This window comes from Tribolium madens, unplaced genomic scaffold, assembly GCF_015345945.1.
Source record: "Tribolium madens isolate multiple individuals breed KSU strain unplaced genomic scaffold, Tmad_KSU_1.1 Scaffold_71;HRSCAF=194;Tcas5.2_LG6, whole genome shotgun sequence".
Taxonomy (NCBI): Eukaryota; Metazoa; Arthropoda; class Insecta; order Coleoptera; family Tenebrionidae; genus Tribolium; species Tribolium madens.
Genome location: NW_025401041.1, coordinates 3,243,409 through 3,256,128, shown reverse-complemented (window position 1 = coordinate 3,256,128; position 12,720 = coordinate 3,243,409). Strand labels below are relative to the sequence as shown.

Below are 12,720 nucleotides of genomic sequence, written 5' to 3'. Positions count from 1 at the left end.
AAGCAAATATTTTTTGTATTCATGAGAAGGTTTTAGTTGGTCATGGCAAATAAAAAAAATCAAAAAAGGCGGGAAATTCAAATTTACCGTTTCCCTTCGGCGATCATCTGGACTTTGTAGCTTTCCGCTTCCGCCGGAAGTCTCACTGTCGCATTCAACTCCCTCTCTTTCCTCATAACTTCTTGGGCCTCAATTTCGATTTGTTTTTTCCTTTCGACTACATCGATTTGAATTTCTTCATTTCGTATTTTTTGGCGAATTTTTGCGGCTTGTAGTTCGTAGGCCAATTGTGCTTCGGCTTTCTACAAAACAAAAAAAATACATGTGTTGATTTTTTCAAAAAAAAAAAAAAAAAACTCACGGCAGTGTTGATTTCTTGATTGAAGTTAGCTTTTTGCAACTTGAACATTCGTGAATTGTCCTCGATTTTGGTATCGGTGGAATATTTGACGTCCATTGCCGATTTCTGACACTCGGCTTCTCGTATCCCCGCATCGCGGTTGGCTTCGGCGACGCCGGCGTCAGCGTCGCGTTTCACCATCGCTGTTTGGGCCTTCCCGAGGGATGTTAGGTATTGGACGTCGTCATAGACGTCCTTGATGGTGAAGGAGAGGATCTCGATGCCCATTCGGCCCACATCGGGGGCGGCTACTTCCCGGACTAGGGCTGCGAATTGGTCCCGGTCGCGGTACACCTCTTCTACTGTAAGCGTTCCTGAGGGAGAAAAGGGATAAAATCAGGGTTTAAACCACCTCTTACTGCCTTAGAAAGAAATATCCGAACTAATCTACGACTCAGAAATTGTTTTACACGATTGATTAGTCAAAAATTTGTAATTTTTTTTGGACTCCCTAAAGTCATGTAGATTAACTCCCTATTTCGAAACTAAATGTTAATTAACCAAAAAGCAATTTAACTTTTTAATTAAACTAATACAATAAGTTTATAAGATACAGGGTGACCCAGGGGTGCGTGCAAGCTCCCAACTTTTTTTCTAAGCTATCGACTTGATTTTTTTATTGAAAACCCCCAATTTTTGTTACTTTTTTGAATTCGCCACTAAATTGTCGCTATAACACATCTAGTTTTTTAGAATAATCTGCGTTAGTTTTTGACTTATGTCAATTGATGTGTCGTGCATAAACCCACAGAAAAATTCATAACTTCAGAACCATTTAAGAAAACGTAATCAACTTTCTTCCAGTCGATTCCTCAAATTTTAACGCATCTTTTGAGATAAAGCCGATTTCTGAGTCGATGTTCCATCGCCTACTACGACTTTTTAAAAATGACAAATTACAAATGGCAATAACACGACTTTTTCAAATACAACACCCTATATTTTATTGCATTATTGCATTGCATTTTTATGAGCGTTTTGTCGATATAGGGTTTGTGGGGTTTATTTTGTAAAATGTGTCTGCAAAATGAAAATGTTGATGATTTAAAAAAAAAAAGAAATCGAGTCGTAAAATTTGACACATCCATAAAATTCTGAAAAGAATATGTTTCAACAAAATGAAATTGTAACAGAAACAGGAGTAAGGCACAAAGGAAACAATTTGAGTAATCTTTACAAGAACAGGAAAGGGTGACAAACAGGAAAAAAACGTAAAGATTTTGAAAAAAGTCTCTACTTACAGAAAATGCTCAAGTAAGTCATCATCATGTTCTACATATTAATTGTGATTAACTATAAAAATAAAAAAACAAAAACACGTTTTTCGTGATTATTTCAGAAACTGTATGAGATGGGTATAGGACATGTTGATAAAAGTCCTTCTACAAATCGATGTACTTTCGATTGCCGCTGAGAAAATAGGGTCATTTTATTTGAAAAATTGAGTTATAGCTGTTTGTTAATTATCATTTTCAAAAAATCATATTAGCTTTGCAATGTAACATTTGACAATTTTGAAAATTTTAGAAAACCCTTCGAACCTTTGGTTATCAAATGCAAAAAAAAATATTTACTTCGCGCAAAGGGTTCAAGAGTTGTGACGTTTTAAATGAGCCTCTGCAAATAAACATTTTGACCAAAAAATTGACATATGTCAAAAACTATGAAAGGTAAGTACTAACAACTAGGTACATTTGACTCAGTTTGGAGAAAAGAATTCAAAAATGCAATAAAAATAAGTAGTTACCATTTAAAATTTCAAAGTTGGCGCCAATTTCTCGTAGTTCCGGAAGTTTAGCCAGTTTGAAAATAATTTAATTGAACTTAGACAGGTCGATTTGGGCTGTGTACTAAATTTCAAATTCCTATCTGCATTAAAAGTTAAAAAGTTTCTAATGCAGGCCCTAAAAGAATCACCTTGTATATTGGCAAAAAGCCCATAAAAAATTGTCACACAATGATGCAATAAAATATACGGTGTTGTATGTAAAAAAGTCAAGTTATTGGCATTTGTAATTTGTCATTTTCAAAAAATTATAGTAGTTATGAATGAAAAATCATAGTGAAGTTATGAATTTTTCTGTGGGTCCATGTACGACGCTATTTTGACACATAAATTGACATAAGTCAAAAACTATTGCAGATAAATCTAAAAAACAGTATGCGTTATATGGACAATTTAGTGGTGAATTCAAAAATGTAACAAAAATTGGGAGTTTTCATTTAAAAAAACAGGACTTAGTTGTGTATCTTATTTTGGGACATCCTGTATTAAATAAAAATATTTTTGAAATGTGCTTCATTAGCGGACCCACCATTAAAAAAAATCAAGTTACCCCTGGGTCACCCTGTATGTATTAATGTCTGAATTAATCTACCACTCATAAGTTATTGGTTTTATTCAACATTACAAACTTAAAGAAAGCAGTAGGTCTCATTTTTAGGGAAATTAATTAAAAAAAATAACGGTCTGAGTTAATCTACGATCAATAAATTGTTTTAAACAGCTTAACAAGTCGTAAATTATTCTTGTAAAAAAGTGGAATTTTTCCAATTCTAGGGTTCAAAATCCGCAAATACGAGTATGAGGTCAAATTGTAATATTTGGCCCAAAGAGACGTATGAGCAAATCCACGTCCTCGTTTTGTCATGTTTCTCATATTTAGTTGATATTTGCACCAATTGTGTCAGATTTTGCAATTCAAAACATGATAAAAAGGAAAATTATTGTCCATAGTAGACAATTTATTACACGTAAACTGAAAGTCGTGAAAGCAAAAAAAATTAACTAGACTGTACATACGTAAATGTAGATGAAGGCCAAACCAAATTACTAAAGAAATTGACAATAAATTGTTATTTGAAAAAATAAAAACGAACCCTTTAACAACCGCATAGGTGAGTCCAACAGTCATTGAAACATTAAGAGCACCCATCCATACCATCGACATGACTAGAAAATCACTTGCAAAATTCTGAGTTTGCAAAAGAAACAGTCGAACTGTCACAAGATAAACTCATTAAGTTTTATATTAGCTCCCCACTATCGTCAAAATTGGAAGATTTAGAGTCAAGGATTTAAAAGACGTAACCACAACCTGCTTTATAATAATATTGTGACAAAAACTGTAAAAAATAATAAGTGGTGCGACTGAAATTATTGCACACTTTTCCACGTAATTAAATGAAAATTTGGTCCAAAAATAATTGATTGAAAAATGAAAAGTGAGTGGAAAAAGTTCATCGCCTTGGTCAAGTTCAGTCGCGACGTAATCATTCTTCCTTGGTTTCGTTCATTGACCAATTAAGATCAATGGAAATTTTATCGTTTTTTAACAAATGTGTTTATTGTTCGAGAATACTTGCCTAAAATGGCCCGCAAATGTCCTTCCAACGTCTGGAGTATCGTCGCTTTGATTTCCTTGACGGATTTTCCGAGAAACTGCTCCGAAGCGGTGTAGAGGAGTTCATCAGCTTTCATTATTTTGCATTGGGCCACTCCTGTCACCGTTAGAGGAACTCCTTGAGCAGTTTCGACGTTTCCGCACATGGGATTTAATGTCATCACTTCGAGGGAGAGACGTTGGACGTCGGTCACCAACCACCAGGCCCATGCCCAGCCGCCTACGATCGTCACGCGCTTGGTTGAACCGCAGCATCCTCCTACAAAAAGAAATAATAAATTATGTTATCAGTATTATTAATTAAACTGATAAACGTATAAATGATTTAGAATTATTAGACCTGAACCAATGAATCGATTTTGAACTGATTTTATGTCAAGTAGGAAAAAAAGTATGAAAACGTAGAATTAATTTCCGCTCTAGTACGATTATCATACAGTAAATCTGGTTTAGATTTGAAATAAATTTCCAAAATTAGTGAAATTAAGGACAAAAAATAGTTAAAGTCGGTTTACAGAACATTAATTGCACTCAAATGTAAAACTAAGTAAACAACTAATTCGAGTTACTAACATTGGACTCAAATTTTAATTTGCTTTCCGTAAGTATGCCCTCAATCTCAAAATCTAAATATAAGAATGTTTCAAAACCGATTTTGATTGTTAATTAAAACTTTTAAATAGCTTAGGAGGTCAAAGCACATAGAATAGTAAAAAAACTTAAAAATAAAGTTTTGTAACCCTAAACTTTAATAGTTATGAAAACATAGTCTAAAATTTAGTTTTAGGATTTGCTCATAATTATTCAAATGGTTAAGAAGTAAAAACATCGAAGTATCAAAAAAATAAAAAAGGAAAATTTTAAAAACAAAACAGAAGAAAATTAGGTATAACAACACATACAAAAATGTAAGACTATCAAAGAGAAAAAATTATCAAAAATTATGTTCGTCCTATGTAAAAAAATTAAAGAGTTAAAAAATAGGTAAGTGAAAGCTAAAAAAACGGGAACATAAAGGTGATTTAAAAAGCGTAAATACAAAATACAAATAATAATGGAAACGTATTTCCATCTACAAAATTTAGAATTCAAAACTTTGCCAAAAAAATAAGCAAAATTAGATATTAAAAGAAAAAAGAAACAAAAAAACCATTAAAAACCAAAAACAACAATCAAAATTTGAAACTACAAAAAAGTTTAACCAAAAAACTAAAACTGCTAATATCAATAAAGGATTTTTTTTAATTCAAAGGGTTTTATAAATCAATTATGATTTTAATTTTTTTATACTATGTAAAAGTAATTTTTTGATCTACAGGGTGTAACGAAAAGATGGGGATTTGGCGATTTAACCCAACATACCTCTATACCAAGTTGCACCGTTTAAAAGTTAGAGAACGCCAATGAAATTATGTTTTTTTTTGTTTAAATTAATAATTAATTACATTATTGTTAACTAATACCAACATACATAAAGAGATTAAAACCTAAATTTTATTACTACAATTTTAAAAACAATAATAATAAACAGCCAACGTAAAAACTTTTAACATATCTACTTAAATAATTTTTTTACTCGAAAACCAAGGTCGATACAAAAAATTTATAACATACAAAAGTTGTTTAAAAATAAGGTACCTTTCAAATAAAAAAAGAATTATGAAACTCGGATTACGTGTAACAAAGATATGGCTTAAAATGTGTCACTTTGTTAAAAAGAAAGTACCTTACAATAATAATAAAATAAAAGAAATAGCACCAAAAAATGTGGTTTTGATGGTAATTTGCCTGTACTAAATTTTATAAAAATCGATTAATTCATAAAGAAGTTATTAAAGAAAAACGAAAATAAGTTTTAAACTTTGGCGCCTTCTAACTCTTAAATAGTGCAACTTGGTATAAAGGTAAGTTAAATCGCTTTATTTTGACCTATCTTTTGTCCCTATCTTTTCGTTACACTCTGTATAAACAGAATACAATTTCGACAAAGGTCGAATAGGTAGAAAAGTAAAAAAGTTACTTTTTTGGCTTTTGAAACCTTAATTTAAAAGTAAACAACTAATAAATATGCATATACAGTATGTCCCCGGATCTTTGATTTTACGCTAAAACTGCAAAGGAAAAACATTTTTTGTTTTACCTGAAACGATCAAAACTGTAATTAAAACTTCATTATTCTAACTCAGTAAAAATAAAAGTTAATTTTTCTTTTGATTTTAGACTTAATATTTTTTTTCTGCTTATTAAATTCCAACACATTGGCGGTTTTATTTTTTTGACAATGATATCACTGACAATTAATGTGTTAACAGAATAATGATAGTTCTTGTTAAAAATAACTTTGTTTCTTATCTTAAAACTGTTTCTCTGAGTTGCCATTTATTAAAATTATGTTTTTCACAAACATTTTTGTTATTTAACTTGTGTAAACTCATTTGTGAAAGTGACATCATTGTCAAAAAGATAAAACCGCTAATGTGATGGGATTTAAAAAGCAGAGAAAAATTATTTTAAATCCAAAATCAAGAGAAAAATTAACTTCTCGTTTCAATGAATCAGACTAATGAAGTTTTAATTACAGATTTGCTCGTTTCAGGTAAAGCAAAAAATGTTTTTTTTGCAGTTTTGGGGTAAAATCAAAGATAAAAAAATTCCTCTTGTAAACACAATCCGGGGACATACTGTAAAATAATTAAAAAAAAAAAACATTCATAAACAAGTATAACGTTAACTATGAAAAATGGTTTCGAAAGTAATGATTTTCCAGAGTTCAAGAAATAAAATAAAAAAAAACAAATAAAAAATGATTCTGAACGTGTGGACACTTGTGCTTCATAATAATAAATCCATAGTAATAAATCCAAAACCTGTGTCAAAATAGGTCAATAAAAAAATAATGTAAAGCAAAATCTGAATGATTTCCCTGAAAAGTGTCCAAAAGGAGAAACCTGAAATCGAAATTTCTAGAACTGTGTTCACCCAAAAAACTCAATTAATTCCAAACCCCTTTCTTCACGCTACGTTCGCCGTCTCACGTACACCCATCAACATCTGAATGAAAATCACGCTCATCTTTCCCTCGAATCACCATCACCCATCTCTTACCATCAACCCAAGAGCCACACAACCGACGCGAAGAAATTCACAACGTTCCACATTGCGCTACATCATATTCCCGTTACACTTACCATATAAATGGTAAGAAAGTGACCAAATCGAGTCAATTTCAACACACGATTTGCTCAACGATGAAGAAACATTTGAGCGATTGGAAGAAATTCCGTTAACGTGAAATTCAGTCACACGAAGACATGAGAGGAAAATTAGGACTGAATAGTTCGATGGTACAAGTTCAAGGGGAGCGCGTGAGATGATGGTACAGATAAGTTCGTGCATCTTTATTATGGGTGGTTGAAAATTTTTTAGTGAAGTGAAGAAAAAAAGGGAATTTACAAAGGAGTGGTAAGTATTTGCAAGTTGTAGTTAAAAGGGCACTTAGAAGGCCGACAAGAAGTTAAAAAAAATCCATAGAATTCATGATACAATAAGAATAGAATTTAAGTCAGAAGAATTCATTTAATAAAACTCAAAATAATACTAGACAAATTTTAAAAACTTGCAGTTTCGCAATTTTTTGGCAAATAAACATACAAAACATTTTTTGTGCTACTAGAAAGAAAATACTCATAAAAATGAAAAGTATTCACACAAGGGAACTTAAAAAAAATAAAAATTTCCACTACAAATTTTCGGAAAAGTGAAAGTACTTCATGTACTCCAAATTACATAAAAATGTCTATTGTGACAAAACTCTCCCTTCTCTCATTGAAACAATTTGATGACGTACCGCCCTAGACATTTAAAATTCAACAAACGAATTTATTGAGTAAGTCACTTTCTCGTTCACTATTTCGTATTTTCATTTTCGGATTTTCCGATCAGTATACTCGACACCGACAAAAATGACACTTATCGGTACCTCCTCGCATTTTGCTTTTATTTAAATAATTTTATTTTATTTTTTCAGGAATTATGAGTACCCTTACAGCCCCATTACTGGGCTTAGGAGCTACGGCAGCTTCCAATTTAGCAGTTTTTATCCCAGCTTTAGCAGCAGCTATAGCTTATTTCCAGTACGACCTTCTTGACCCCGAGTCAAGACCAATAGATGTATCAACTGATGAATTATTGGAACGTTATGACTTTATAGTAGTTGGGGCGGGATCAGCAGGTAATTTTTCGATAATTTATGTAAAACATAATAAAAAAAAAATTATAGGGGCGGTTGTGGCAAATCGGTTAAGTGAAATAGAACAGTGGAATGTGCTACTTTTGGAGGCGGGGGGCGACGAAATGGAAATTTCGGACGTACCCCTCATGGCCGCCTATTTACAACTATCGCAAATCGACTGGAAGTACAAAAGTGAGCCTCAAGGACAAGCATGTCTTGGTAAGAAAAAAACCGACTCTAAATTCCACACTTAAAAAAAATTTTAGCTATGAAAAAGGGGCGGTGTAATTGGCCCCGAGGCAAAGTCATAGGTGGCTCATCAGTCCTCAATTACATGTTGTACCTCCGGGGAAACAAAAAGGATTACGACATTTGGGAATCCCTGGGGAACCCAGGTTGGGGAAGCCAGGACGCCCTCTACTACTTTAAAAAATCCGAAGACAACCAAAATCCCTATTTGTCCAAGACCCCCTACCACTCAACGGGAGGGTACTTGACAGTGTCCGAAGCCCCTTATCACACACCCCTCGTTGCAGCTTTCGTGGAAGGTGGCCGCCAACTCGGGTACGAAAACCGGGACATAAACGGCGAGTACCAATCCGGGTTCATGATGGCGCAAGGTACCACTCGGAGAGGTTCGCGTTGTTCGACCGGAAAAGCATTTTTACGTCCGGTACGACTCCGGAAGAACCTCCACGTTGCGATGCATGCCCATGTGACCAAGGTTATGGTGGACCCTACTAGTAAAGTGGCCTTCGGGGTTGAGTTTGTAAGGGATAAAAAGTTGTACCGGATTAGGGCCACTAAAGAGGTGGTACTGTCAGCCGGCGCGGTCAATTCGCCCCAATTGCTCATGTTATCAGGGATTGGCCCTAAGGAGGATTTGGAACGACTTAAAATCCCAGTTATCCAGGATTTGAGGGTTGGGCATAACTTACAGGATCATGTGGGGCTAGGAGGATTGACATTTTTGATCAATCGGCCACACTCGATTCTCCTCAATCGGTTGTATTCGGTTAGTTCGCTGATGCAATACGCCATATTTGGAGGAGGGCCTTTGACCATCATGGGAGGGGTGGAAGGATTGGCTTTCGTTAATACAAAATATGTCAACGCTTCTGATGATTTTCCCGATATTGAGTTACATTTTATCTCAGGATCGACCCATTCCGATGGTGGTACCCAACTCAGAAAAGCCCATGGTCTCACTGACACATTCTATGAACGGGTTTTTGGCCCTATAGCCGATAAGGATGCGTGGAGTGTCATCCCTATGCTCCTGAGACCCAAATCACGTGGTGTCATTAAATTACGAAGTAAAAACCCCTTAGACTACCCCTTAATCTACCCCAACTACTTTAAAGATGATTTCGATATGAAAACTTTGATCGAAGGAGCAAAACTCAGTGTGGCTTTAAGCAAAACGCCAGCTTTCCAGTATTACAAAAGTACCCTCCACAAATTCCCGGATTGTTCCGGGTACAAAGACTATTCGGATGAGTTTTACGAGTGTATGATTCGACTATACACTGTTACAATTTACCATCCCGTTGGGACATGCAAAATGGGCCCTTATTGGGACCAGGAAGCCGTCGTAGACCCACAATTGAGGGTTTACGGAATAAAGGGTCTAAGGGTCATCGATGCTTCAATAATGCCGAATCTAGTAAGCGGTAATACTAACGCCCCTGCTATTATGATAGGGGAAAAAGGGTCGGATTTAATAAAAGAATTTTGGATAAAAACGGCTCGTTATGGCCGATAATAATTGTGATATTTTAATAAATTATTATTACTACAAGTAGTTTTATTTTCCTGGTATTCAGTAGGCGTTGAATTTCTGCAAACGCGGCACTCTTGATGTCAAGACACTCAGTTGTAGTGTGAAAGCCGGCAAAATGTCGTCCCATGCCCAAATGAACCTTTTTTCCATCACCCGAATGGCCTTGACTCTTGGGCCAGGTCTGGGTTTCCTCCTATACCTTCATTCCTCAACCATGACCCATCGACCGGATATTCTCGACCGGGAGCACCGTGTCCATGACGTACCCATGTACCAGATTCAGCCATCGTACGATTTTATCATAGTTGGCGGGGGTAGTGCCGGTGCGGTGCTTGCGAATCGTTTAAGTGAAAATCCAGAGTGGGAAATACTACTTTTGGAAGCCGGTCCTGATGAAATTTCATTGACCGATCTTCCTTTGTTATTTCCTACTCTTCAATTGTCACCGTTCGATTGGCAGTTTAAGACACAACCGGGAGAGAAGTACTGTAAGGCAATGACAAAGGGGCAGTGCAACTGGCCTAGAGGGAAAGTCCTAGGGGGGAGTAGTGTCCTTAATGCCATGTTGTATGTCCGGGGGAATAAACGAGATTATGACAGATGGGAAATGGAGGGAAATCCGGGTTGGAGCTACGACGAGGTACTCCCATATTTCAAAAAATCGGAAGATATGAAAATTGAGGGGTACCAAGACGATTACTATCATGGTACCGGCGGGTACCTCTCTGTAGAACACTTCAAGTGAGTTATTACCGTATGTGTAGAAATACTCTAAATTTTCCCTTAGGTACCACTCCCCAATCGCCGATTGGTTCCTCCAAGCCGTTCAAGAATTCGGCTACGACATTAGAGACATAAATGGAGAGTACCAAACCGGTTTCACTCTAGCCCATGGTACTCTCAAGGATGGTCTTCGTTGCAGTACCGCCAAAGGTTTCCTCCGACCAGTCTCCAAACGCCCCAACCTCCACATCAGCCTCCACTCCCTCGTGGAGAAAATCATCATCGATGAAGTCACAAAGCAAGCACGTGGAGTCACTTTTAACAAATTTGGGGCCCGAAGAACTATCTATTCTGACCGGGAGACAATTCTAAGTGCTGGTGCACTCCAATCCCCCCAATTGCTAATGCTCTCAGGAGTCGGGCCCCAAGCCCATTTGGAAGAAATCGGAATTGAAACATTCGTAGACTCACCAGGAGTCGGCTCCAACTTACAAGATCACGTCGCCATGGGCGGTGTTACGTTCCTTTTTGAACCACCATCAGAGTACCGAAATAAAACTTGCGGGTTTATCCTCCCCAAAGTTTTTTCTCCCGAAACTATTAATGATTTCGCCCAAAAGAGACAAGGACCGGTTTATTGGTTACCCGAATGTGAGTTAATGGGATTTGTGAAAACCAAATATGAAGACCAAGACGATGATTGGCCAGACATTCAGTATTTTGTCACAGCCTACGCTGATAATACCGATGGGGGGCTTTTCGGGAAAAAAGCTGCAGGTCTCACCGATGAGTTCTATTCCGCTGTTTACGAAGAAGTCCTCTACAAGGACGCTTTCAATGTCATTATTTTATTACTAAGGCCGAAAAGTCGTGGCCGCCTATTTCTCAAAGATACCAATATCAATAGTCACGTGGTCATCGACCCCAATTATTTTGACGATCCCCAGGACATGAAAGTTTTGGTAATCTCAAAAATTAATAAAATTCATTTTTTTAATTATGTCTATTGCAGATTGAAGGTGCAAAAATCGCCTACGACCTATCAACAAAAACCCCAACCATGTCCCAATACAAAACCACTTTCAACCATTTCAAAATCCCCGGTTGCCACCATCTACCATTTCTCTCAGATGAGTACTGGGCTTGCCAAGCCAGTCATTACACTTTGACCATATACCACCCCGTTGGGACGGCCAAAATGGGTCCACCCAACGATACCATGGCCGTAGTTGATCCCAGACTTCGCGTTTATGGTGTCAATAATTTACGGGTGGTTGATGGGTCAATTATGCCGTATATTGTGAATGGAAACACCAATGCACCTATTATTATGATCGCAGAAAAAGCGGCTGATATGATCAAGGAGGATTGGGCCGCTTTTGAGGAACAGGAACAAGGTTTGAGGGAGTTTTGAGGCGACAAAAACTGAATTATTTGTTTTAGGGGAAGAATATGTTGTAGGATTTGAGGATCCCCAATTTGGGTTTGAAAGGGTGATGGAGAAGACGCCCAAAGTACAAGATTTGGATTATTGGTAGAAAAACTTGTTTTCTTTTTTAAAAATAAAATAATAGAAGGATAAGAATAATTTGTTTTACTGCAATCCTTATACAGAGTGTGTCAGAACTTGGCTCTCAAAGAAAAATTTCAAGTAACATAAGATACCAGGAACATAAAAAAAATTGACATTTATTTTTTGATTTTTTTATATCTATTTAATGATACAGATTGTACCGTGCCATCAAATAAAAAATAAATTAGAGTAGGCGTCGATTAAATTCTACAGTTGGCAACACATTGGCTGGGAATCTGGATTGGAAAATTTCCACACAAACTGAAAGTTAAAATGACCATTCACCGTTTTCGTCTTGTACAGTAATAAAAATTTTCTGCTCTAAAGTGAACATTATTTCACTCAAAAGGAATAAAACGCAAACTTGTCAAAGTTTCCGCTGACAAAAATCAGGATTGCCATCTGAAGGACTTCACCGCCTACTCTAATTTATTTTTATTTTGATCGCACGGTATGTTTTTTTTTATAATTATTTAGTGAAAGTACAAAAATTTTGCCAATAAAAGCCACAAATAACATTAAACAGAGTTACAATTTAGGACACAGCTTCCTTGTTTCCTCTTCTAGTAGCCTGTAGCAAAATTCAAATAATTTTCCAAAAAACTT

General features: G+C 35.9%; 2 protein-coding genes across 3 annotated transcripts in view; one reads left to right on the top strand and one right to left on the bottom strand.

The window, feature by feature from the left end:
• Positions 1-12,720, bottom strand: part of LOC123009062 (flotillin-2) — a 67,157-nt gene that overhangs the window by 845 nt on the left and 53,592 nt on the right. Inside the window, exons 2-4 of one of the 2 annotated variants that reach the window (XM_044405178.1) lie at positions 3,767-4,063; positions 362-714; positions 88-302 (exon numbers count right to left, since the gene is read on the bottom strand). In XM_044405178.1, coding sequence (XP_044261113.1) covers positions 88-302; positions 362-714; positions 3,767-4,063 — 865 coding nt within the window. Of the gene's footprint in view, positions 1-87; positions 303-361; positions 715-3,280; positions 3,400-3,766; positions 4,064-12,720 lie in introns of those variants that run through there. The other variant, XM_044405179.1, reaches the window with a different exon arrangement.
• Positions 6,988-12,124, top strand: LOC123008646. The gene is made up of 8 exons (XM_044404571.1): positions 6,988-7,266; positions 7,832-8,035; positions 8,084-8,254; positions 8,302-9,792; positions 9,926-10,559; positions 10,606-11,503; positions 11,554-11,938; positions 11,985-12,124. The coding sequence occupies exons 2-8, from the start codon at positions 7,837-7,839 to the stop codon at positions 12,077-12,079; spliced, it is 3,873 nt and encodes a 1,290-aa protein (XP_044260506.1). The 5' UTR covers positions 6,988-7,266; positions 7,832-7,836; the 3' UTR covers positions 12,080-12,124.